The 24128-nt window shown below is 38.3% G+C and overlaps 3 protein-coding genes across 3 annotated transcripts; 2 read left to right on the forward strand and 1 right to left on the reverse strand.

Annotated features, from left to right (window-relative positions):
- Positions 1-471: 471 nt before the first annotated feature.
- LOC116193187 (CBL-interacting protein kinase 2-like) lies at positions 472-3372 on the forward strand. Its single transcript, XM_031521981.1, has 2 exons — positions 472-628; positions 1370-3372. Exon 2 carries the CDS (start codon positions 1799-1801, stop codon positions 3191-3193), a length of 1395 nt encoding a protein of 464 aa, XP_031377841.1. The 5' UTR covers positions 472-628; positions 1370-1798; the 3' UTR covers positions 3194-3372.
- A 126-nt stretch (positions 3373-3498) lies between these two features.
- On the forward strand, positions 3499-5422 carry LOC116193186 (adenine/guanine permease AZG1-like). The gene has a single exon (XM_031521980.1). It carries the CDS (start codon positions 3648-3650, stop codon positions 5358-5360), a length of 1713 nt encoding a protein of 570 aa, XP_031377840.1. The 5' UTR covers positions 3499-3647; the 3' UTR covers positions 5361-5422.
- Positions 5423-8103: 2681 nt separating this feature from the next.
- Positions 8104-9999, reverse strand: LOC116193188 (CBL-interacting serine/threonine-protein kinase 14). Its single transcript, XM_031521982.1, has one exon. It carries the CDS (start codon positions 9716-9718, stop codon positions 8381-8383), a length of 1338 nt encoding a protein of 445 aa, XP_031377842.1. The 5' UTR covers positions 9719-9999; the 3' UTR covers positions 8104-8380.
- Positions 10000-24128: the final 14129 nt, after the last annotated feature.

The following is a 24128-nucleotide window of genomic DNA, read 5'->3' on the forward strand; positions in this document are numbered from 1 at the left end:
ATTTATACTCCTATCTCATTTATCCTTTTCCACAATCAAAATCAAAATCAAAATCAAAACACTCCGTTTGGTTTCGCAGTTAAAATCACAAAAATTTTAACTTTAACTTTAACTCAACACACTACACAATAAAAATACACATTTCCTAAGTCAAAATTTTTAACTTTAACTTTAACTCAACACACTATACAATCATTTATCATTTTCCACGATCAAAATCAAAATTACTTTAACTCTGAAACCAAACACACCAAGTTACTTTAACTCTGAAGCACCATAATCATTTTAAACCAATCTTAGTCGGTAGTGCACCAATAATTTTATCATTTTGAATTAGCCCATAGAAAGGAAAAAAGAAAAAAGAAAAAGCAAAATCCGACAGTATAAAAGGGAATATACCCAACGACTGAATAATTTAATAAATAAATAAATAAATAATAATTAATTGAAAGAATCTGACAACCATCAGCTTCCGCGGCCCATATAAGTCCTGAAGCCTCGTAACCTACCAGGTTTCCTCTTCAACAGCTCTTTTAAATCGTTTCTTCTGTCCTTCCTCGTCGATTCCTTCATTTCTCCCACAGCCAAGAGCTTTTCGGATCTCCCTGAGAACATTACATTTTTGAAGGTATTTTGCTGTCTTCTAGTGGATTGTAGTTCATTTAGATCCTTCTGTGCCTTGATTCCTCCGATCCAATCTGATGTATTGTTGTACTCCCTGTTCTTGTTTTTTCCTGTCTGTGTTGATTATTGGCTTGCTGGAACACTTCGATTTGATGCGTGCTTGGTCCATCAAAGCTCTTAAAACCTGATAAATTTGTTGGGCTGCGGAAAAGTTTGAAGCTTTGGGTTGTTTCAGACTCAATTCTTGATGTTTCAGCTGATGAGATCTCTTTTAGCTGATGAGACTGATATATGCTGCCCTACTTGCTTTCTTTTTCTTTTTTCTTTTCTTTTTATCTGCTAGTAGGTGGAGCTGTGGTGGTGGTGTGTTAATTAGAAATTCATGCTACTCTCTCATGTGGGTTGGCAGATCGATTCAATTTTGGGCCAAAGGTGGGAGTTGGATGGAGGTTTTATAGATCTGATTTTCCAATAAGCCCTTGCATTAGATGAAACTGGGAAAGAATGAATAAGAAAGATTAGATTGCTATGGCTATCACCTCGTATTAGGCATTAGACGCCATATGAAGTACTTCAGGTGTCGGGCTAGGGCTCTGGACTTTTTTATGTGAAGTGAGAGATCAGTTACGTCTTGAATTTTAGAGTTTTTTGTACTCAATAGTCTTGCTATATGTCTCTCCTATAATCATTACTTTTGGCTAGGAAAATGACAGGCTTCTCTTCTTTCTCTGTGATTTCTCTCCAGGTCATCTTTCATACTAGTGAAATAACGGACGCCTTGGCTGCTCGTTTCTGTCCTGCGTCTCCCTTCTCGTGCGGAAGTATTTCGACTTTGCTTAAGCTCTATCTTCTTCAGTTTTCTAGGATACAACAACATCCAGGGAATGCAGAAAGATGTGCTTGACAGTTGAGTACTCTTCTGCTGTAGCAAATCGAGCTCTGGCGTCATTTGCTCCTCCATTCTTTATCCTCGACGATACTGGAAAAAAATTGATTGACGTCACCCTCCCTTTTGCTGCTCAGATGCCCACTGCTGCTTATAATCTGAGACAAAATTTCCTCCTGAAGTTTGATGTCTGTGAAGATGGTTGAGTCTAATCTTTCCAAAATTTCGTATTATCTCTCGTAGATATTGCAGAAGTTACTATTTGTTTAGCTCTTTTGTCAAGTTAGAATGGACCTCAAAGGTAGCGTTTTGATGCAACGGTATGAATTGGGCCGCTTGCTGGGCCAGGGAACGTTTGCGAAGGTATATCATGCAAGGAACCTTAAGACGGGGACTAGTGTCGCCATCAAGATTGTCGACAAGGACAAGGTCCTAAAAGTGGGTCTCATTGATCAAATCAAGCGGGAAATCTCTGTCATGAGGCTTGTCAGACACCCAAATGTGGTCGAGCTCTATGAGGTTATGGCCACAAAGACCAAAATATACTTTGTGATGGAGTATGTGAAGGGAGGCGAGCTCTTCAACAAAGTTGCAAAAGGGAAGCTAAAAGAAGAAGTAGCTAGAAAGTACTTCCAGCAGCTGATTAGTGCTGTCGACTACTGTCACAGTCGGGGAGTCTGTCACCGAGACTTGAAGCCTGAGAATTTGTTACTTGATGAAAATGGTAATTTGAAGGTGTCTGATTTTGGTCTGAGTGCTTTGGCAGAATCAAAACAACAGGATGGGCTTCTCCACACCACTTGTGGCACCCCAGCATATGTGGCACCGGAGGTGATCAACAGGAAGGGATATGATGGGTCCAAAGCCGATATCTGGTCCTGTGGGGTGATATTGTTCGTACTGTTGGCGGGTTATCTCCCATTTCACGACTCGAATCTGATGGAGATGTATAGGAAGATTGGAAGAGCAGATTTTAAGTTCCCGAACTGGTTTGCTCCTGAAGTGCGGAGGCTGATCACGAAGATCTTGGACCCGAACCCAAGTACCAGAATCTCAATTGCGAAGATAATGGAGAATTCTTGGTTCCGGAAGGGGCTGGATTCAAATCTTTGCACCAAAACAGAGAGAGAAGAACTTCCTCCTCTAGACGTCGAATCTGTTTTCAGCAGCACCAATGACGCTGAAATCGAGCAAAAGCAAGAGCTCCCGTCAAAGCTTATCAACTTGAATGCATTCGATATCATATCCTATTCTGCAGGCTTCGACCTATCGGGCCTGTTCGAAACAAACAAGAAGGACCAGAAGAAGGAAGTCAGATTCATGTCCAACAAACCAGCAAACACCATCATCTCGAAGCTTGAGAGCCTCGCAAAATCTCTGAGGCTGAAGGTGAAGAAGAAGGAAGCTGGGATGATGAAGCTCGAGGGACTGAAGGCTGGGAGGAAGGGTGTCTTGGGGATCGAGGCAGAGATCTTTGAGATCAGCCCAAGCTTGCACCTAGTAGAGATGAAGAAAGCGAGCGGGGACACACTGGAGTACCAGAAGGTGTTGAAGGAGGACATAAGGCCTGCTCTTAAGGACATTGTTTGGACATGGCAAGGCGAGCAGCAGCTGTGGGATGAAGCAGTTCCAGGTCCTAATCTGCCGCTTTTGCCCGATTCCTCACCCCAAGATCCACAGTAAAAGTATCGTGTTTGTGTTTGATGTTAGTATGAACGTATGGCTTGTTAATTGTTACAGTAGGATATGCCTAAGTATGACTGGTGACCGTTTTTAACCAGATGAAGATATAAAGACTTCCTTGGATGTGTCTTGTATTTGCTCTTGCCTATATTGTTTTGAATAGAGAATTTTCGTAAGCATCTCGAGCATTGGTCGTTATCCTATCAATGCTTTTTCCTGAACTTTTGCAAAGTCCCAAGCAAAATGTTCCAACCATGGGAATCCTGTCCCTGTCTCGTATAACTGCCAGAAATAAGACTAACTAAATTCCATTTATTGACATTATGTTCAAAGTTTAATTAGATTATGCTAAAATTAACCATCATGTACAGAACACTTGCTGAGAAAGTGATCGCGACAAACTATTTATACATAGAAAATCCTAAACATTGGCGAAGTCAGAATATTATTGCACATGGACTTACAAGGGCCGACCGAACAGAAACCCTCAGTGTTCAACCGGCTCGATTCCTATGTTGGTAAGAGCCGAGTAGGGAAATGGTTCAAGCTAGCAGAGCGAAAGACGACCTTCACAACCGAGCTGCGGGCCGGGACTGCCACGTTCCTCACCATGGCCTACATCCTTGCTGTGAATGCAAGCATCCTCACCGACTCAGGCGGCACTTGCACCGTCGCTAATTGCACCTCCCTCTGCTCTGACCCCAGCATTCCCTTAGCCAGCTGCACGGGTCCCTCCCTATGGATCAAACCTCCTGATGAGTCGTGCAAGTACCCACCTGTGAACCAGGGCTACACAAGCTGCCTCGAGAAGACGCGTAAGGACATGATCGTGGCCACTGCGGCATCGTCCCTCATTGGTTGTCTCATCATGGGCCTCTTCGCAAACCTCCCACTGGGCCTAGCGCCGGGAATGGGCACAAATGCTTACTTCACCTACACCGTGGTTGGGTTCCACGGGTCGGGAAAGGTGCCCTACAAGAGTGCCCTCGCGGCAATATGCATTGAGGGCTTGATCTTCCTCTTCGTGTCAGCAGTTGGGCTACGGGCCAAGCTTGCCAATCTTGTACCCGAGCCGGTCCAGGTCTCGTCTTCAGCAGGCATTGGGTTATTCCTGGCATTCATCGGACTGCAAAAGAACCAGGGGATTGGGTTAATTGGGTTTAGCCCATCAACGCTTGTAACGCTCGGTGGCTGCCCAAGGTCTTCCCGGGTTAGGGTAGCCCCCGTTACTAACGGCACCGACGCGTTCGTCCCTAGTGGAATCATTTCGGAGGAGATCTACTGCTTGAATAACCGCATGGAGAGCCCGACGCTTTGGCTTGGGATCATTGGTTTCATAATAATTGCGTACTTCCTGGTGAAAAACATTAAGGGTGCCATGATATACGGCATCGTCTTTGTAACGGTCATCTCATGGTTCCACGACACCTCAGTCACATCATTTCCAGACACGGAACTCGGGAACTCGTCCTATCGTTACTTCAAAAAAATCGTGGATGTCCATGGGATCAAGACCACGGCGGGCGCCTTGAGCTTCAAGGACATCGGGACAAGGTACTTCTGGGAAGCCCTGGCGACATTCCTGTACGTGGACATACTCGATACCACGGGAACGTTGTACTCCATGGCCAGGTTTGCTGGTTTCACGGACCTTAATGGCGAATTCGAGGGCCAGTACTTTGCATTTATGTCCGATGCTGCATCGATCGTGGTGGGATCCCTGCTCGGGACTTCACCCGTGACCGCTTTCGTCGAGTCGTCGACCGGGATAAAGGAGGGCGGACGGACCGGGTTGACCGCATTGACCGTGGCGGGGTACTTTTTTCTGGCGTTCTTCTTCACACCGTTGCTGGCCTCGATTCCTCCGTGGGCGGTGGGGCCACCGTTGATCTTGGTCGGGGTTATGATGTTGAGATCTGTGGTTGAGATTGAGTGGAATGATATGAGGCAGGCAATTCCCGCATTCATCACAATAATTCTCATGCCATTGACATATTCCATAGCTTACGGATTGATTGGAGGGATTGGAACTTACATTGTATTGCATATTTGGGACTGGGGAATGGAATTATTGGGTAATTATAGAATTGGAATTGGGAAAAGATGCAAACAGGATAATGACAATTATAGCATTAGGGGAATTAGTGATAAAATTGTTCAAGTGTAGAGAGAGAGGGAGGGGAAAGAACATAAAATTGCCGATAATAATGTTATTTACTATTATTATCATTATTGTTGTTGTTATTATTATTATTATTGTCATTATTGTCCTCGTCCTCGTCCCTCATCATCATCATTTTTTTTGTTTTTTGTTTTTTGTTTTTGTTTATGAACTGGGCTCTTCATTTCATCCAAAACCAAATATCTTCAAGTTCTGAGCCCTCCATACGAATTAGACATAGGCATTCCAAGCAAGTCGGAAGCTTCGTAGGACTTTCCTTTCAGATATCCGATGCCCCAATTAGATGTACACTGGCTTATGAATACCACTCTCCTGCAGGACTTTTGCGCCCGCCCCTCTCCATTGCAGAGTTGACAAGTCTTATCAGCATCCATGTTCCAGACAGCAATATTATCGAGCATGGCGAGATTATTTTGAACAACCAACCAGCTGATAAAACTATTCCTACAAATAAGTGGACCTATCCTTAACATATTAGATCCATTTTGCCCTTACTCATGTGATTGTTCCATTCCAATCAGCACGTGCAAGTCTCCAAGTTCTTGCACATCAATTGTATCAAGACCACTGCGGGTGCCTCGAGCTTCAAGGACATTGAGATAAGACAATTCCAGGAAGCCCTAGTAACATTACTGTACATGGACATATATACTCGATGCCGCAGGAACGCTGTACCCCATGGCCAAGTTCGAGGGTTCATATATTAAACAAATGGTGAGGTCATTTAATAATTGAAAACTTTTGAAATTAAATTTTAAAATTTTCATTAGAAGAACGGAGTCAAGTATATATGTGGTTATATATATTATTTATAAATATATAGATATATAGATTAACTTTATTTTTTAATAAATATTTTGTTCATGTAAATTAATTGCATATATATTTACAATTAGGTTGTTTATTAGTTTGTACTCAACTTTATATAAATATATATGGAGATTTAAAAAGTAAGATAACCATATGAGACGAGGATTTGTTATTACGTGGCAAACTCTCTTCGCTCGCATGAATGGAACCCCCTCATTACATATCCTCATAGGAGCCGTCTTAGTAACCTATATATAAATGGTTGATGAGACGGTAAAAAAGGGATCGAGGCTAATCTCCTATAAGGGCCGCCGAACAATATGAGAGTTCGGGTCGATAAAATTTAGTGCAGAAGACTGTGATTGGAAGAAATAGTAGGAGGGATTACGTACCGAACCCCGTATCCCAATCGGAGCCTAAAGTTATTGGTTCAGAAGTAGGGCTTCATCTTGGAATTAAGCCTAATGTAAGTAGGGCTTCATCAGAAATATAGGGGCGCATAACGCTTTGAGATTACAGCATTCCTGAAAGTACCCAGCGAAAAAAAATACAGCATTCCTGAAAGCAAGCAAATTAATGCTTGTGTAATTGTTGCTGAAAATATGCCACGGCGCCCGCCCAGGAACCATATCAAGCACCGGGTCTTAAACCTCTGCATTTCCTGATGAGTCGCGGCCTGCTGTCTGAAAACCTGCTCAATGAGGGTCATGTTGGATCAGACGGGGGCAACCTCAGCTTTAAAAAACATCATCTGCTATGAGATCTAGTGCCTTGCTATAGAAGGGGATCCTCCTAAATGCAAGGTGGCACCAAATATTTGAATGTTAAGTACTTTTCATCCGACCTACCATGATAAAATGAGTAAAAATCTTAGATTGGACAACGAGATCGATCTGCAGCAGCTCGTTTTGTTCCCTGACATCTATGATATGTTTCTTACTTATTTTGTTTCAAGAAAGTCACCATCAAAAGATATATTACTAGCACTAGAAAGACCAGTAGATCTGTTCATTATTATCCCAAACAGGAAGGGGGAAAAAAAAGAGCAAAAAAAAGCATATTAATTTTTTTTCTTGAAAAAAGCATATAAGTTGTTTATATATCAAGTAGATTCCGTGACCAAATAATGTAACACTTGGCACCTCAATAGATGTTCACATAGAGCGGACGGTACCAGCACTTACTGGAAAATGACTTTGAACATTTTTCTTTTTATTTTATTTTTCTTATGTTGATAAAGAGATAGTGACTCTTCACTAACTTATCACATCAATAATTGATTATTAACTTAATTATCTATATACTTGGGAACCTCATAACTTACAGGTAAATTAGATCCAAACCTTTTTGTCGTCAATAATCTTTTTATTTATTTATTTATAGTTGTCGCCAATTCCTGTTAAATATTGAACATGTGACTCTTCACCCTAATCCTTAATAAAATTACTAAATAGTCACAAACAATTTAGTTTGGACAATCTCCCAACTTTATTAATCGGTTCGGTATTTACAATTATTTTCCTACATTTTGCTTAATACGATCCCATGATTCCCATGTGAGAGGTGAGAAAAGACGTCCACTGTAATTCTTGATGAAATTCCTTCCATTTTCATGTCAATTTTTTGCTCAAGAGGGAGGTTTATGTGCATAATTAGGGTGAAAAATGAGAACGAAGGGACATACATGAAGTCTACATATGAGAATTAAACTCATAATTAATCTTTATTTTTAATTAATTTTTTAGAACAAAACTAATTGTTAACCTTTTTTAAATCTCTTTTTCTTTTTCTTTTGCCAATTAGATCTATCTTATTCAAATTGAAAATTCTCAAAATAATTTTTAGTTGTTCAACATATAATAACGATGATGCATATATTAAACCTTATGGTATCGATGATGATAAACATAAATAAACATAATAAAAAAGGTAATGCCAAAACTTGAATTCGTTAATTATGGGATACATTTCTTGGGAGTATATATATGTCTGTATATATATATAAATGGAAAATCCCAGGCAAAAATTGCAAATTTACAGAGAACCCGGGAATCTTTTTCTTGCATTTACACCCCCAAATCTTTCTTTTTTTCCCCTTGAAAATGAATTCTGGGGGTTTATTTATATTTTACCCCTCATAATAATTATTTCCATGAGGAAATATTTTCCATAACAAAGGCAGTATCTGTTTCTCCTTAGTCACGGTGAACCGGCTCGTCCGGTTGATAAATTAAACCGAGAAGCTTCGGCCGCAGCTCATCTTTCCATAAACTCCGGCCAGGTTCAACCTCCGGCTCCACCTCCGCCTCCCGCCTCTTCACCTCCACCACCACCAGCTCCTCCGTCAGCCGGTCGATCCTCATTCCAGCCACGAAATTACCGCCCTGCCCCTCCAGCCTTACACTCCAACCCTTCCGCTGCGCCACCCTCATGCCCGCCTCCTCCGCAGCCTCCTTGACCCTCTCCACTATCGCCTCCGGCTGCTCTGCAGACACGAACCGCTCGGCTTCCACCGCGCAGCCGGACCCGTCGCCGAGCAGGCCGGAGAGGTCAAACCCAGACGAGAACGAGATGATGTCGAATGCGTTGAGGCACTTGCCCTCCAGGTCGCCTTCAGCGGCAGCGCCCTTGAGGAGGTCGAGATCGAAGTCGAGATCATGGTGAAGGAACTTGGCCTCGTCGTACCCCTTCTGGAACCACGGGTCATGCAGCATCTCTTCGACGGTGATCCTCGTGGCGGGGTTCGTGTCGAGGAGACGGGAGAGGAAGTGCTTGAGCTCCGGCGAGGTCCACTTCGGACACCGGAACTCGCCCTTGTAGATCTTCCGGTACATGACCATGAGGTTGGGATCGTTGAAGGGCAAGTAGCCCGCACTGAGGACGAAGAGGATGACGCCGCAGGACCAGATATCGACCCTGGCGCCATCGTAGCCCTTCTTGGCGAGGATCTCCGGGGCGACGTAGGCCGGGGTCCCGCAGAGGGTGTGGAGCATACCGTCGGGACGGATCTGATTGCGGACGGCGCTGAGGCCGAAGTCGGAGACCTTGAGGTCCAAGTTGTCATCGAGGAGGAGGTTCTCGGGCTTGAGGTCACGATGGAAGACGCCACGGGAGTGGCAGTAGCCGACGGCGGAGATGAGCTGGTGGAAGTATCGGCGACAGAGGTTCTCACTGAAACGGCCCTTGGCGACCCTGGCGAAGAGCTCGCCGCCCTTGGCGAGCTCCATGACGAAGTATATCTTGGTGCGGGTGGCGAGCACCTCGAAGAGGCGGAGGGTGTGGGGGTGGCGGAGCCGCCTCATGATGGAGACCTCCCTCTTCACGTGGGCCGCGAACCCGCCCTTCATCACCTTCTGCTTGCTCACCGCCTTGATCGCCACGCTCTGCCCCGTCCGAACGTCCCGCGCGTGGTACACCTTGGCGAAAGCACCCCGGCCCAGCAGCCTCCCCACCTCGTACTTCCCCATGAGGCTGTTCCCGGGCGCCTCCCCCGGCAGCCCCACCGAGGAAGAACACTCCTCAATCTCCGGCATCTCCGAGTCGTCCCCGGATCCACCTCCCCTCGATCACGAAAAAATAAAGGGGCGAGGAGGGCGGCGTTCTCGCCCCATGTTTCGATTTCGACTTTATGGAATCACCAAGAATCCCAGCCTTGTCGTGCAAGGGAGATGCTCCCGGAGGTTGGAGGATTTTATTGAGGTTTTTGAATTGGAGGAGGGGAAGCGGAAGGAAGGGGACTGCGTCCTGTTTTTGTTAATGAATAATATCGAGAGATACGGTTAGCTTAGCTCTACAGCTTTGGACGTTCTGTCATTTCCATATATAGGAGTCAGTCTGGTATGGTGTTTTTTGTATTTTTCATAGAACTCCCTCGCCTGAAGACGACAGAGTCTTTTGATGTTTTACCATTTTCTTTTTTTCGGTAGGTGATGTTTTACCCTTTTTATCCACAATAAATCTTCATTCAGCAACGGAATTTCTTCCCTTAGTTTCGGAAAATTATCCCATTCTCTCCTTATAGAACCGTCTCTATATCTGTATATCATCATATCCACTTTTTATAGTATGAATCATATCACAAAAAGTTGATCTAACAACTTGCGAAGGCAGTAGTAGGACCACTTCCTTCAAGGAAGCTTAGTAGTTCCCTCCTTAATGGTAGAAATAAGCAATTTTTATTCTAGCCAGCTAAGTGTTTCAGAATTCAATGTTGTTAATTGTGGCGAAGTTCGTGATGATTAATGTATTATCGAATTTGGGCATCTTGTAATGTTTAAACTTCTGATGTTACAAATACGGGGTGATAGTGGTGACATTTGCGCGTTGTTATCGTCGAGCTTAGTATTTATATGTCAGGCTGATGGAAGTAGAGGTGATGGACAAAGAATTGTCTCACACCTGCCCCAAAATAAAAATAGGAGGGGCTTGTACGTGGCAAGGTCCAATAATCTATCGGTTTAAGGATTTGAGTTGCAAATGAGTGCAAGAGGGTGATATAAAGGAAAATCGGCGATACATTTATCGTCCTTTATTTATGAGGTGATATTGCAATATAGTACATCTTAGTAAAAGTATTATGGAGCAATTTGTTCATATTTATTTTTGTTTGACTAAGTCTCTTCTCCCCTCTGTTTCACCTGATATATCTACTTAGAATCATAACTTGTGATTACGCAACCTAAAATAATTAAGGCAAAATATCAGACCTTCATTACTAAAAAAGAAAAAAAGAGATAGTCGAAATATTTTTAAACTTTAAATGAAGTGGCACGCGATAAAGGTCTAAATATATAAATAATCTCTTCTCGCAGTAACATGTGAAGAAGAATCACTGCAATTTTTTGTTTCTGTTTATGTATAAACTTCTTTTTTTCTGGATTTTTTTTATATATAAACTTATAATATGTTATTCATGTATTAATAATTTTAAATGGTCTCTCTTACAATAACGTAATAGAGGAAAATGAACCAGTGAAATTCTTTTTATCTATTAATTATTCATGTGTTAACCAATCGATTGAGTTAAGTAGAACATTAATAGTATTTTCTTCTGCAATGTGACCAAGTATGATGGCCGAAGAACTTCACAAAATTAGTAAGAGGAGAAGTTGACGTTTCGAACCATCAACTCAATTGATCGAAATCATTTATTAAAAACTTAATTTCTAAGCAAAAAGGAAGGGAAAATTCTTGGGACCAGTCACTGTATACTCAGTCGACTGTCCAAATACAAAATAAAAACTCTTCTTGTACATAAGAATAAATGTTTTGTACTTAACAGCCGACTGAATATTAGCATTGCCCAAAATGAAAAAGAAGAACTAGTCAGAACTTAATCTTATGTAATATCATAACAAATGATGACCGTACACGCAGGCTGTCGTCCCCTCCTGTTTGAGATTTAGGTCACCTGCGTTCGTATCTATTGCACCGATGATGACTAGGCACACTCTTATTGGTTCTCCATCTTTTTCCTCCCAATTAACTAAATAAAATCAAACAATGAATGAACCAACGCGAGTTTGTTCCAGCGGTTCGGCGCGTGTTTCGCTTAAATAAGGTAACGGGTTCAACTTCTTATGAATGCAAAAAATTCACGCTGAGAGAACTTTATCCCTTAGAGAACTGAACCGGCTCGACTAGATTAGTTGGGATCCAATTGGGCTTCCGGATAACAGAGTTCACACAAAAAAATGACACAATGAATACACCTAATCATTTTAGTCGCCCACCTCGTCAGTTTAACATTACGTGGTGGAACTTACACCATAAAATTAAGGGTAAAATGCACTAACCTCCCTGAGATTTGGAGAAATGACACTTAACTCCATTTATTGTGAATATATGAACTTCGCCCCATTTGACTTAGTTGACCAAATTATTCTTTTTTTTTAAAAGAATACTAACTAGGATCATAACTCTTAATTTTTTTTTCCTTTTTAGCCCATGCATTTTTTTTATTGAATAAGGTTCACATAACTGTCATTACATAAAATGTTCATATACAGTCTTTATTGTTTTAATTTTTTTATTTAAGGAGTAAAAATTAAAAATAAATAATAAAAATAGTTGAAAGCTTCGATCTAGAGGACAAATAGAGGGAAAGGGGTGGTCTATCCCAGGGCACTACGAATGAAAGTAGAAAGTCGAATATCGAGGTCCGGCCTTATCAAAAAATCGAACACTCGATTTCAGTTCTAGAAAGTTTCATACATCAATTCAGCTCTCGAATTTTTTGAAGAAATCAGATAGGTACCCGACCTATCCAAATTTAAATTTCAAAATAAATTTAGGATTTCTAAATATCTAAATTTGTTTTACGTTATTACACTCAACGTTTCATTTAATGACCACAATCCCAACAAACGTTACCTGAGGCATCTTTCCGCCCTATTTGACCAAATTCTTTCATTATTATTATTTAAAAAAAATATTTCTAACATTTAAAATATATTAAAAAGCCTTATACAAATATTTTATGAAATATTGTAACTTTATTAAATAAAAAATTAAATGTATGAACTTGAAAAGAAAAATTCATAAGTTATGAACTCAATTTATATTTTTCTCAAAAATAATAATTGGTCAACTAAGTCAAATGGAGTTAAGTACATATATTCTCAATAAGTGAGATTAATTGTCATTTTTTCAAATCTCGAGAGAGGTTAGCGCATTTTACCATAAAATTAATGTTAAGCCAATTGATATAACGAGGTCGAGATCGATGCATGGGGGAAAGTAGAATTTCCCAATTAGAACAATAGAGCAGAATATATGAATAGATGGCACATTTATGATCAAAGTTGATCAGATGAGGTTGTCGGCAGTCAGGCTCTTGGAATCATTCATCTTTGGATAAGCTTCTCCAGCATTCATGTCTGCGCACAGGTGCGGCTGCTCTTCTTTGAAAATTCGACTATGCATTCACTGAATTAATATGTCTATGAGAAAATACAAGAAATGTAAAAGAGATTATATTCGAGGGACACAAGGAGCGGATTTTAATGCGTGGGCCATTTGTGTAATATGTACCGTGCACATACGGTCTTATTATCCTTAATTCACATACATGTCAGGGGATTATAGATAGAAAGGACGTACGACCACACAGCCGCTCCATCGGACCATCGATCGAATGTTCATGATTGATGGATCTTGTACCTAACGATGCTCGCTTGAGCTGATTATTTTGAAAATTATAGAAATAAGACGAATCATTACAATATTAATAACTTAATTGTCTTTGTCACATAATGAAAGTGACGGATCTCAACTCTCCAGCCCCAATGCGCCTCCGACAACTGTTTGGAGTTTGGACACAAATTAATCAATTATACAATAATATCCTTTTCCATGATGACGGAATCATGGATGGGGCCCCAAGGTTTATAACATTATTATTCCCTATCACTTCACTTTTTATTTTTTTTTATTAAGAATCTTTTTTTTTTCAAACAAAAAACGAAACCCATGAATCCAGAAAGTAATAAGAGATATCATGGAAAATTTCGAACTGGTAAAATTCAAATTCGAAATTTTAGTTTTAGGTCAAGAGCGACGTTATTGTGTTGTACCAAACCGTCTTTAAGAAGATGGGTCGCCAAGAGGAGAGGAATATAATCCACCTCAATGAACTAACTTAATTCAGCACTTTTCTCTTTTTGTGTGGACAAATTTGGTGATGTGATTTGAGGAGATATAGGCCCATCGTGTCTTTGCCACAAATTTCATCGCAGGTCCCCCACCTTCGAATGGTACAGAGCGCATGAAGTTATAAATGGGTCTAAAAAGGAAATTCCTCACATATGTGGATGATGATGATCACAAACACTCATTTTTCAACGGATCGCGGAGCTTCACATCATCATATCTGATCATATCTACATGTGATTTGGTATCATTCCTTTTGTTCAATTCATTGGCTTATATATTCGGTCGTAAAATGTATATGTCAACTAGATTTTATATATATATATATATACAAGTTTACAAGAACATCTGCATAATACCACGCAAGTCCACCGTCGCACGATTGTTGGCGTTTTCTAACGTTTCCTACTACTTTGCATGATAGGATCCCCAAAAATTTTCGAACCAAAGGTGGTTAGACGAGGTATACTGTAGTTTGCTTCATGGGTCGTCAATATGCGAAACGCATGAATAAAGAAGGACAATAATTCAGCGAGCTGCTTATGCGATTATTGCAACGATTGAAATTAATGTTATCTCATCATGTAGGGCCGTGTAGCATTTCATCACCACTTTATTTTTTCATATTCTGTGGGAAAAAAGGAGGAGATATATATATTTTTTTAGCAAGGAAAAGACGATCTTTTTATATTTATGACATCTGCATTTTTTGTCCATACCAAATTCTTTTTGTTCTTTTCGGTGAGTGTCCACACCATATTCTGTTCGCGGCACATGCATCAAAATGTACCTTAATTTATAGGATCGTAGTGCATCAAAATCAGAAGTTTATTTATCTTTGCAAGCAATAACTCGAATATATGTTCACCAAAAAAAACAAAATCAAATATATCACCTATTAAACTACGCAAAAAGACATAAGATACCGAAATTATGCTTCTTCTTTTTTTTTTGGTAGAAGAACACCCCGAAATTATGCTATTATTAAGATTCAAAAGCATCCTTCCATGTATGTGTATATATATAAATATTAGGGGTAATTACACTGGTGGTCCAAAAAGTTTTTTTTGCTACTTGATGGTACAAAATATTTCAAAAGTGTAACATGATAGTACAAACCGTTATCTCATCATTGACACCGTCAAGCGAAGCTGACGTGGCCGAAACGTGACCGACACGTGGCTCTGATATGTTTTAGGAATTGGTGGAACGTTACATGATGGTTCAAACTCTTTTGAAATTGTCACTTAATGGTCCAAAATATTTTACAGATGTAACATAATGGTATAAAATATTTCTTTAATTAACTTAAAGGTTCACCCATGTCAATGGCGAGATGACGACGTCAATAGTGAGATAACGGTTTGTACTATCATGTTACACTTTTGAAACATTTTGTACCATCAAGTCGCAAAAAAAACTTTTTGGATCAACTTGATATATTAGTGAAACTTTTTGAACCACCAATGTAATTACCCCTAAATATTATTATTTATATAGATGCGCATCACCGTCATCTAATAAAATTGAAAATTCTAGCACGGGGAAGGATACTTGCGGTGTATGTGAGACTAATCATTTTGTGCTTTTAAAAAAAAAAAATTGGGTTGATGATTTCATAATTGGCAATAGACAACACGATAATAGGAAAATCAAGACACTAAAAATAGTGATAGGACATATAATATTGTAAACGTGTCGGACATCTAAAGTGTTCCGTTAGGAAAATGGGCCCCCACGCAACAACCTAACAATAAATTAATTACGTATGCTCATTATGTAAACTCCAACCTAATGTATTAAATAGATGTATCTTATAATAACGTTTACAAATTGTAAGTGTCAAGCTGGGCAGCCTAAGAATGTAGAAAGGTAGATATTTACTATTTCCCTTCCAAAAAATTCGAAGAGGAGGAGAGAGGGGGCAATCCGACAATGAGAGATACCTTAATTCTTGGCCCATTATAAACTTTGTTAACTATCGGTCCATTATAAGCTTGTTGACTCTCGGCCCACCACAAGTTGGTGTCCACTCGGCCCGACAAGAATTGGTTTACCGCCCAATCATCAAATATGGGGTGGCCTGGCAAGACTGTATATTAGGCTCAATTCTTGAGTTCAAAAAGCCCATCTCTTGGCCTCTCTAAGGTGTGTGCACGCGCAAGCGCACACGTGTTTTTTTTTGTAACACAACGTGATATTTAGAAGCCCAGTGGATCTAAGCTAGTCCACACTCGAATTGGATCGGCCCACTAAGGATAAAGCTCTATCAGTTGGATTTTTTTCAGTCATGACACTTGAATTCGAAACTGTACTTACTGTTTGTTCGGATAAGGGTTAAAAAATGGTTATGAAGAAATGAGTTACGAAGTGAAGAGCTATTATATAAATTTAAATGATAATCCCTCCATAATCCTTTGTAACCCGAGATTCAATATAAAAATTAAGGGAAACGAGTGACACCAAATCATCTGAACCAATTCACATCGGCGTCTCAATAATAATTTATTTAACTTGGTGTAGATGCAAAAGAGCCATACATGCTGGGAGACTTCAACTGACACGGGCGTACGTACGCGTCTGATTTTTGTGCAGGGGACAAGTTCAAGTTCAAAGTCTTCGCTTCGAATCAGAGTCCCGACCGCGTGTTGCTGCGCGTCGTGCTGTTAAGGTTATTATTTTGAAAAGTCCTCAACGGAGGAGAACTACGTGGGAGTAGTAGACCAGTCCCGAATCAACGCTCACCAATAGGACTCACTCCTCTCCTCCTTCTTCTATTAGAGTCCGAGAGAGAGAGAGTATTAAACGGTTTACCAAATTAGTCAACTTCCCAGAGCTTTCTACTACGCCGAGTCTTGACCATTTCTTACGTACGTAAATGTCTGTGCGCCTCTCTCTCTCTCTCTCTCTCTCTCTCTATATATATATATATATATATATATACGCATATGGATCCTCTTGAACCCATTCTTCTTCATCAACCTACATACATATAGAGGCTTCAAGGAGATCCCCATTCCCGATCGATATATAACTTACTTCAGCTAGCTAGCTGTTCTTCGCGAAACCATATATACATCTTACTGCTTATAAATATAGAAATGGCGCGGTTGGCGACCAGACTGTCTGCCATCATAATTGCCTCTGCGTTCTTCCTCCTTGCCGTTGCAGTCTCTCAAGCTTCGGGGGCCAGAGTCCTCGGCGGGGCTCATTCACACGGTGCTGCCTTCGCTGTCTCTGGGCCTGGTTTAGGTGGCAATGCTCCAGTTGTCGTGGGGAACAAGAACCGAGGGTCGATATCGGCCGAGGATTGCGGTGGAGAGGGGAATAATAAGTACAGGAATGTGCTGCTGTTGGACGGTTTCCTCCCCAAGGGAACCAATGTGTCACCGTCCGGGCCCAGCAAACGCTCCAATAGCATAAACAACTGATCGATGAGGATGAATGAAGATGATGAAGCTAGCTAGCTAGTGATGGGGATGATCCCCAAACAATTATCATACCCTCTAATTTTGTGTTTCCCAATTTAATTTTCACGATTCTTTGATAAATTTCTTTTTGTTAGTTTTTCCAACTGTAGAAACACAGCAACATATGCGGTGTCATATAGATTATTTGTAGGGCATGCATACTAGCTGACTGCTCCCAGTCAACAATGTTCTTTTGAATGATGAAAAATGTAAGAGAATTCCTTCAATTACATGCATACGGTTTAAATTCTTCTACGAGCTTATTTTCTTACGAACTAGGCAGTATAAGATTTTGCCAATATAGATATGTTATCAGACCGACCCAGTTTGATTAGATTAGTCGGAGGTCTATTGAGCTTCTGTATATCAAGGTGCATACTAATAAAAAAAGAAGAAGAAGAAGAAGAAGAAGAAGAAGAAGTCGTCTGCTATCGATTAATAGCTTTTGCTCCCAGAAATGTTGATTAGGATTGTCGTACGACCCACAACGGTGTGGACTTCTCCGTTTCTATTCTATGTAATATTTTGGGCCATTGGGCTCGTGTCTCACTGATGGAAAAGAAGCATCACATGACACATACAAAACTTTAGGTAGCTTATAACTAGGCAAACACGAAAGATTGGGGGACGGACTGAAATTAATTATTCTTAAACTCAGTTATGTGGGTGTAAGGAAAACTTTTTTTTTTTTCCCCATTCGATACCGTGAATTTTTCTGGAGATATTGAGCGTCTATATAATACATAGATATCGTGAATTTTTCTGGAAATGGGCCGGTCTGTATAATGTAAATTACAATCTCAAATTGATTCAAAGCCTTATGTGTAGCAGATTGGTTACGTTAATATATATTTTTCTGACCACGGTTTACGTTAATAAATTGAAATAAATGATTTATATCGAAGTATATGGATCAGGGAAGATATAAATGCCAAGGGGAAGAGATCTATGAATATGTAACCTTAATTGACTTGGAGAAGATCTGAAGTTTGGGTGATGGATTGTGATGAGTTGAATGATGATCTCTTGAACTTATATTTACGTGATCGAACTGAATAGTGAATTAATTATATGAAAGTAATGGATCACCGAATTCCATATGGTATGTGGACTGGAAGAGCAAAGATGTACGAGTATGGAACATCATAGTACGGGCACTGTAGCCGCGCATTGTTTTCTTAAGAATTATTCTCTGAAAGTCATTAATTTGTCTTTCCCTCCTACCACCGTTTTGGGTGCGTATGGGCTTTTCCTTAGTTTTGCCTACAATATATTAATTAAGCAACAGGTAGATATTATTTAAATATAATTAACATATACGTGTGTGCGTGTGCGTGTGCGTGCGTATATATAAATATATATGTTTCCATGCAGCGAGCGATACCCCCATCAATTTCTTCACCAAATACATATGATATGATTATGTATATTTTACTCGAATTTCTGATATTTATATCTATAGTATATATAAAAGTACGATGAGTTTTTTAAATTTTCGTTATTCCAAAAATACTTATTAGATTCGTTTCTTTTAATCGCATACTTTTATAATTCTTATATTCAGGTTCTTTTTCTTTCCATTAATTTTGACATTTTTTACTCTCACATCAATTTCAAAATTAGTCCATATTGCATATACGTTTGTCATATTCTTTTTTGCATATCGCTTTATAATTTCTAAACTTTGATATATCATATGTTCGTTACCCAGCGATTTCACACCGTCTTTGTTTCCTAGACCCTTTAATGCTTTCAATGGAAAAAATAAAAATATGAGGTGTTTCTCTAACTATTCTTCCTATTTTGCCCTTACTTAAATAGTGACAGTATAAATTTGCTCCTTTACATAATTAACAAAACTAAAGTAGTTCCTGAAATCATTGTACCTTTTGATAAAAGTTCCTTCATTCAAATAATACAGGAGAAACAATTTTTCAAATAATATTTCAAGAGACATTTGCATTCCTTAGGACTAAATGAAATTTATACATCACTTAATTTTTTTATTTTTACTAGAAAATTATATCTTCTTTAGTATAATAAAAAACTATAAAGATCCAACCGGAAAAATAAAGAGAAAGTTATAATTTAATAAAAAGATAAATTTGTTAGTTAAATTAGTATAGATAAATTTAATCATCAAATACTATTTCATATTTGGCGAAATAATTTTATAATAAAAGGATGTAATTGCTAAATGGATGTGATTATTCAAAGAATCGCATTTATTTTTTGTATATATAATATTTAGTTTTCAAATAGTCATATGAACAATCATTTGCATTCCATTCTCCCTCTAAAACTTTTCTCCTTGATAGTTTCATTATGAAGTCTCAAAAGATTTTCGATGTTGTTGTCCGAAAATCTCAATAGTCGTGTTCTTATATTTAAAAAAGTATGTCATCTCTAATGAAATATTTATTCGCTTCTAATTCGTAGATTTTTTATGAGTTTTTTTATAGAGAATATTTACGTATAATTCTTGAGTAATTCTTTATCTATCGTTCTTAATAGATTTTACTCTTTTTTATGATATCATAGATTTTCCTCTCTATTTGGATATATTATTTGATTGACTTTTGAGCGTTTTCTTCCTAATTTTTTCTTCGTACTCTTGCTCATATTTTCATAAAAAGTATGAAATTGAGTGGCAGGGCCTTTGGCCGACAACCACACTCGCCGACCACCTCGCCAGGCGCGATGGTGCCCTTCGACGAACCACCACCAGCCCAGTATGCTTTTCTCTTTTATTTTTCAATCCTGTAAGTTTTCTTTTTACGTGCATATATATAATTGTTCTAATTTTTTAGAATTTACAGATTTTAGATTTAAGTTTTGAAACAAAAAAAAAATCCAAAATATTGGAAAGGCTTTATTAAAATATTAACAAATGTTATTCCCCCTTTATACAAAAAAATATATTTTGGTATGAAAGAAAAATATTTCAAATGTTTTTTTTCTTTTTGGTACTTATTCCTAATGAAAATTGAGAAGAAATTAAAATTATATGTGATTTACATATGAAAAAAATATTAGTAATAATTATTCATTACTTCGGAAGTAATTTTTTTATAAAGAATTAGAATTATAAGCAATTGGACAATCTTCTTTTTTATATTTTGCTTTTCTCTCATTTTCCTTTAACAATGTTCACTCTTTTTGCTCTTGATTATCATGATTTTAATCATGCATTCGACTTAGGTTTTTTATATTATATAATTATTGCTCAAGTTTTATTTTTGCGTATTTTAAAGTTTATTATGTGTGTCATACAACAAGAATATTTACTTACTAATGTACTTAAAATGAATATTTATTGCAGTTTTTTCGATTAACCATTAGAATTGAAATTTTCTTTCTTTCTTTGTTTCAATTAACTACTTTAAAATTCCAACAAATATATAATAGTTTGGAAATGTGAAATCCTAAAAGATGATACCTTGACTTCTTATATTAATCTTAATTTTCAAAAGGAAAATCGACTTAATTCTAGCAAAAAAGTTTAATTAATTATTTTTTATATGTGCACCACAGTATCCGAAAGTCCAACTGAGCTCCGACTAATCCAATCGAGCTAGGTCGGCCCACTAAGGGATAAAGCTCTCACAACATGGATTTTCTCCATTCACAAGACTCAAACACGAGACCTTATTTTAGAGGAACAAGCGCCGAAACGCTTGAATCAACTCACATGGATAATTATTTATAATTGTTCATGATATAAATTATGTTATATCTAAATAAAAAATTATCAATATGCATTAATGATCCTCGACCCGTTTGATTTCGCAATACGATTTTAAGATTTTAACTATAACTTTAACTCTACTCACTATACAACAAAAGTCAACAATACAATTATCACTTTTTCATTTTTCTTAAATTTTTTTAACAATTCAATTCAATTTTTAATAATAAATTATCTCAATTATTCATTACTTTTTCCACAATTTAACAATACAATCATTACTTTTTTTATTTTTTCTTACTTTTTCTCATAATTCAACGTCATAATCATTACAAACAAATTAAAATCAAAACTCAACTCAACTCAACTCAAAAACTAAAGACACTATATTTCATATTTATTGATTTGGAATTTTGAAAGCAATAATAAGATTATTAATGATGTTATATAATTAATTATGTATTTTTTGAATGAAATTTAATTTATATATTTCTTAACATTTTATAATTATTATATTTTACCACTTAATTGAGAAATATTTCACGTGCCGTAAATTCCTTGGGATGCTGCCAAGCATACAAATGACAAAAAAGTTTTCAACATATCTGTAGGCATCAATCGGGAACCATTTAACGCTTGGCACTGCCGAAAGCTCGTACAAACTTAAGATGGGCCTAATTCTAGAATTTTTGTCTTTCGTGTAAGAAAGGGAATGAATTGAAATAAATTGGTTACTAATCATCTGCAGAAGTAGTAGTACGTACATGCAGGTTCCAGGGCAAAAAGGCAGAGAATTGATTTGGTCCCCGGTGATGAATTGAACTGAACATATAGTATAGGGATTGACCACGTAGGTAGGGGCTAGGCCTTTCGTTTTGATTACATCGCAGGGGCCCCTAGCTAGCTAATAAGCCCTTCCCCTCCCTCTTCTTCTTCTTCTTCTTTTGGGGGACCATTCTATCGATCATCAATCGAGATCAAATGCAACAGTTGTCTTTTATGATCTTTTCGTCTTCCTCTCTCTCTCTCTCTCTCTCTCTGTTAGGCCCATCTTTTTTGGTTTCAGGTCATGGTTTTTGTTGCATTATATTTATATATCGTCCTTTGCCCCAGTCATGCATTTGAATCCTGGGACAATCAGAAATCAAGATCCTCTCTCTCAATTCATCAACCTCCAACGATATTTTTATCGTTTGATGTACAGTAGCGTACTCGAGCTGAGCAGGTTGTGACGGGCGCATATACGTATACAAACCTCATGTAAGATGAATGGATTCTTTTTATATATACAAGACATGGATAAACAATTGTCCATGAAAGAAAACAATGCATGTAAATATAATATATATAAAGCATCTCATAATATTGATATATCAAAGGAAAATGGGAAATTATTGACAGAACCTATTTTTTGCTTTGAACATATACTTATGCATGCATGAGCTATAGCTTAAATACAGCTCCTAATTTTCTACATATAAGTACGTATATATATATATATATATATATGGAGAGAGGATAGGTCCAAGAACAAGGACATTAATTGGATACGGAGTCAATGACTGTCGTCGCAGAGAAAGAGGACAGTTTGGGTATTACGTTCTTAACTAAACACCATACTCCTGCATTACTAAGATGAAGAAAATTGGAAACCATGCACTCTCTCTCTCTCTCTTCCCCCCACCACATATATATATATATATATATTGACATTACTTCAGTTCTCGTCCTTATCCATCTCAGGATGATGGTGCTATAGCTAGCTATTCGTCCTGTCTTTACAATGTGCTCAGTGAATAAAATATATAACGTAAAGTCTATTAATAACGAAATATCATGATCGATCGGAGCTTGCACAATTACAAGAATCTCGACATACAATACCATTCACAATTATGACAGGATCCTATATTCCGGTTGAACAAGAAGAAAGGATTTCTCATGGACCAAATGTCCAAAGCAGGTTAAGGACAAAAGCAATCGGCCTTTAGAATAATTAAAAGCCTATATTATTGCAACTTTCAGAATATACGGAAAAAGAAGCAGCTAATAAAAGTTATGGGATGCACATAATTGTGTCCCTGGAATGAATTTAAGCTTTTCCCTAGCGGGAAAGCCCCTTTACTTTGTTTCTGTTTCTGTCTTGTTCTCTTTATTCATCTTTTGTTTGTGTCCTGTCACTTAGATGGAATGGAATCAACGGATGGTGAGGGTTAATAAGATTCGTTTTGTTCTCCTTTTCCGGCTTGAATTTTCAAGTATCAAACTCACCAAGACTTAAATAATACGTTATATATTTTATTTCTTCGTGAGAAGATAATTGTTATTTAGAAATCAAGCCGTTACATAATGGAGAAAGAAAGACAGAGTAAATAGTCGTGGATTGTCGCACCAAATGAGCCTATCCTGAGAAATTCTCGGCCCGATCTTGCTTTTGCTTTTCTTAGAAACATATCTTATCTTTGCCGGAAAGAGGGTTCGATTGGGAATAAGCATTTTATACGAGAAATACGTTCACGAGGTGTAGGGTGACTTGCAAGACGGGACAAAGCTGAAGGACTCAACGGCCGATATGGTCCAACATATAGAAGCGGCACATGCATTATATATGCTTCTGATTTTGAGTGCTGAGGAGTAGAAAAGATTTTCAGGTGGTCCAACTCCTTCACTAATAATCATTGAAATGCTATAACTAATGCTTTAGGTAATCCCAAGTTGCATTCACTTAGTTTTTTTCCTCCCAGTAAATCACGAGATGTCTTCAACTTGTGACCGAAATTAATGACATTCACCTGAGTATCAGCTTGGCCTTAATTAACTATGATACACTTGCAGTAGATTTTATGTTTGTTTATTGCAAGTAAAGTAGGTTCACTGAAAACCTCATTTATTGACCGTACACCATCTTATTGTGAAAAAGCATTGATTCGGTTCGCCCAAAAGAAAGCATTGATTGATTACCAATGTGAATTGATTCGGGTAGTCTAACACCTCTTTCTTCTCTTAAATGAGTTCTAAGGTTTAAGTCTCGTGAATGAAAGAAAAATCACTATTGAGACAATTTTACTTTTTAGTGAGCCAACTTAGCTGAAGTTTGAATTAGTCAAGATCCATTGAATTTTTAAATATCAAACA

Source organism: Punica granatum, chromosome 1, assembly GCF_007655135.1.
Source record: "Punica granatum isolate Tunisia-2019 chromosome 1, ASM765513v2, whole genome shotgun sequence".
NCBI lineage: Eukaryota > Viridiplantae > Streptophyta > Magnoliopsida > Myrtales > Lythraceae > Punica > Punica granatum.

Excerpts from the sequence above, each read along its gene's own strand:
- LOC116193187 (XM_031521981.1), top strand. The coding sequence starts at position 1,799 with ATGGACCTCAAAGGTAGCGTTTTGATGCAACGGTATGAATTGGGCCGC.
- LOC116193186 (XM_031521980.1), top strand. The coding sequence starts at position 3,648 with ATGGACTTACAAGGGCCGACCGAACAGAAACCCTCAGTGTTCAACCGG.
- LOC116193188 (XM_031521982.1), bottom strand. The coding sequence starts at position 9,718 with ATGCCGGAGATTGAGGAGTGTTCTTCCTCGGTGGGGCTGCCGGGGGAG.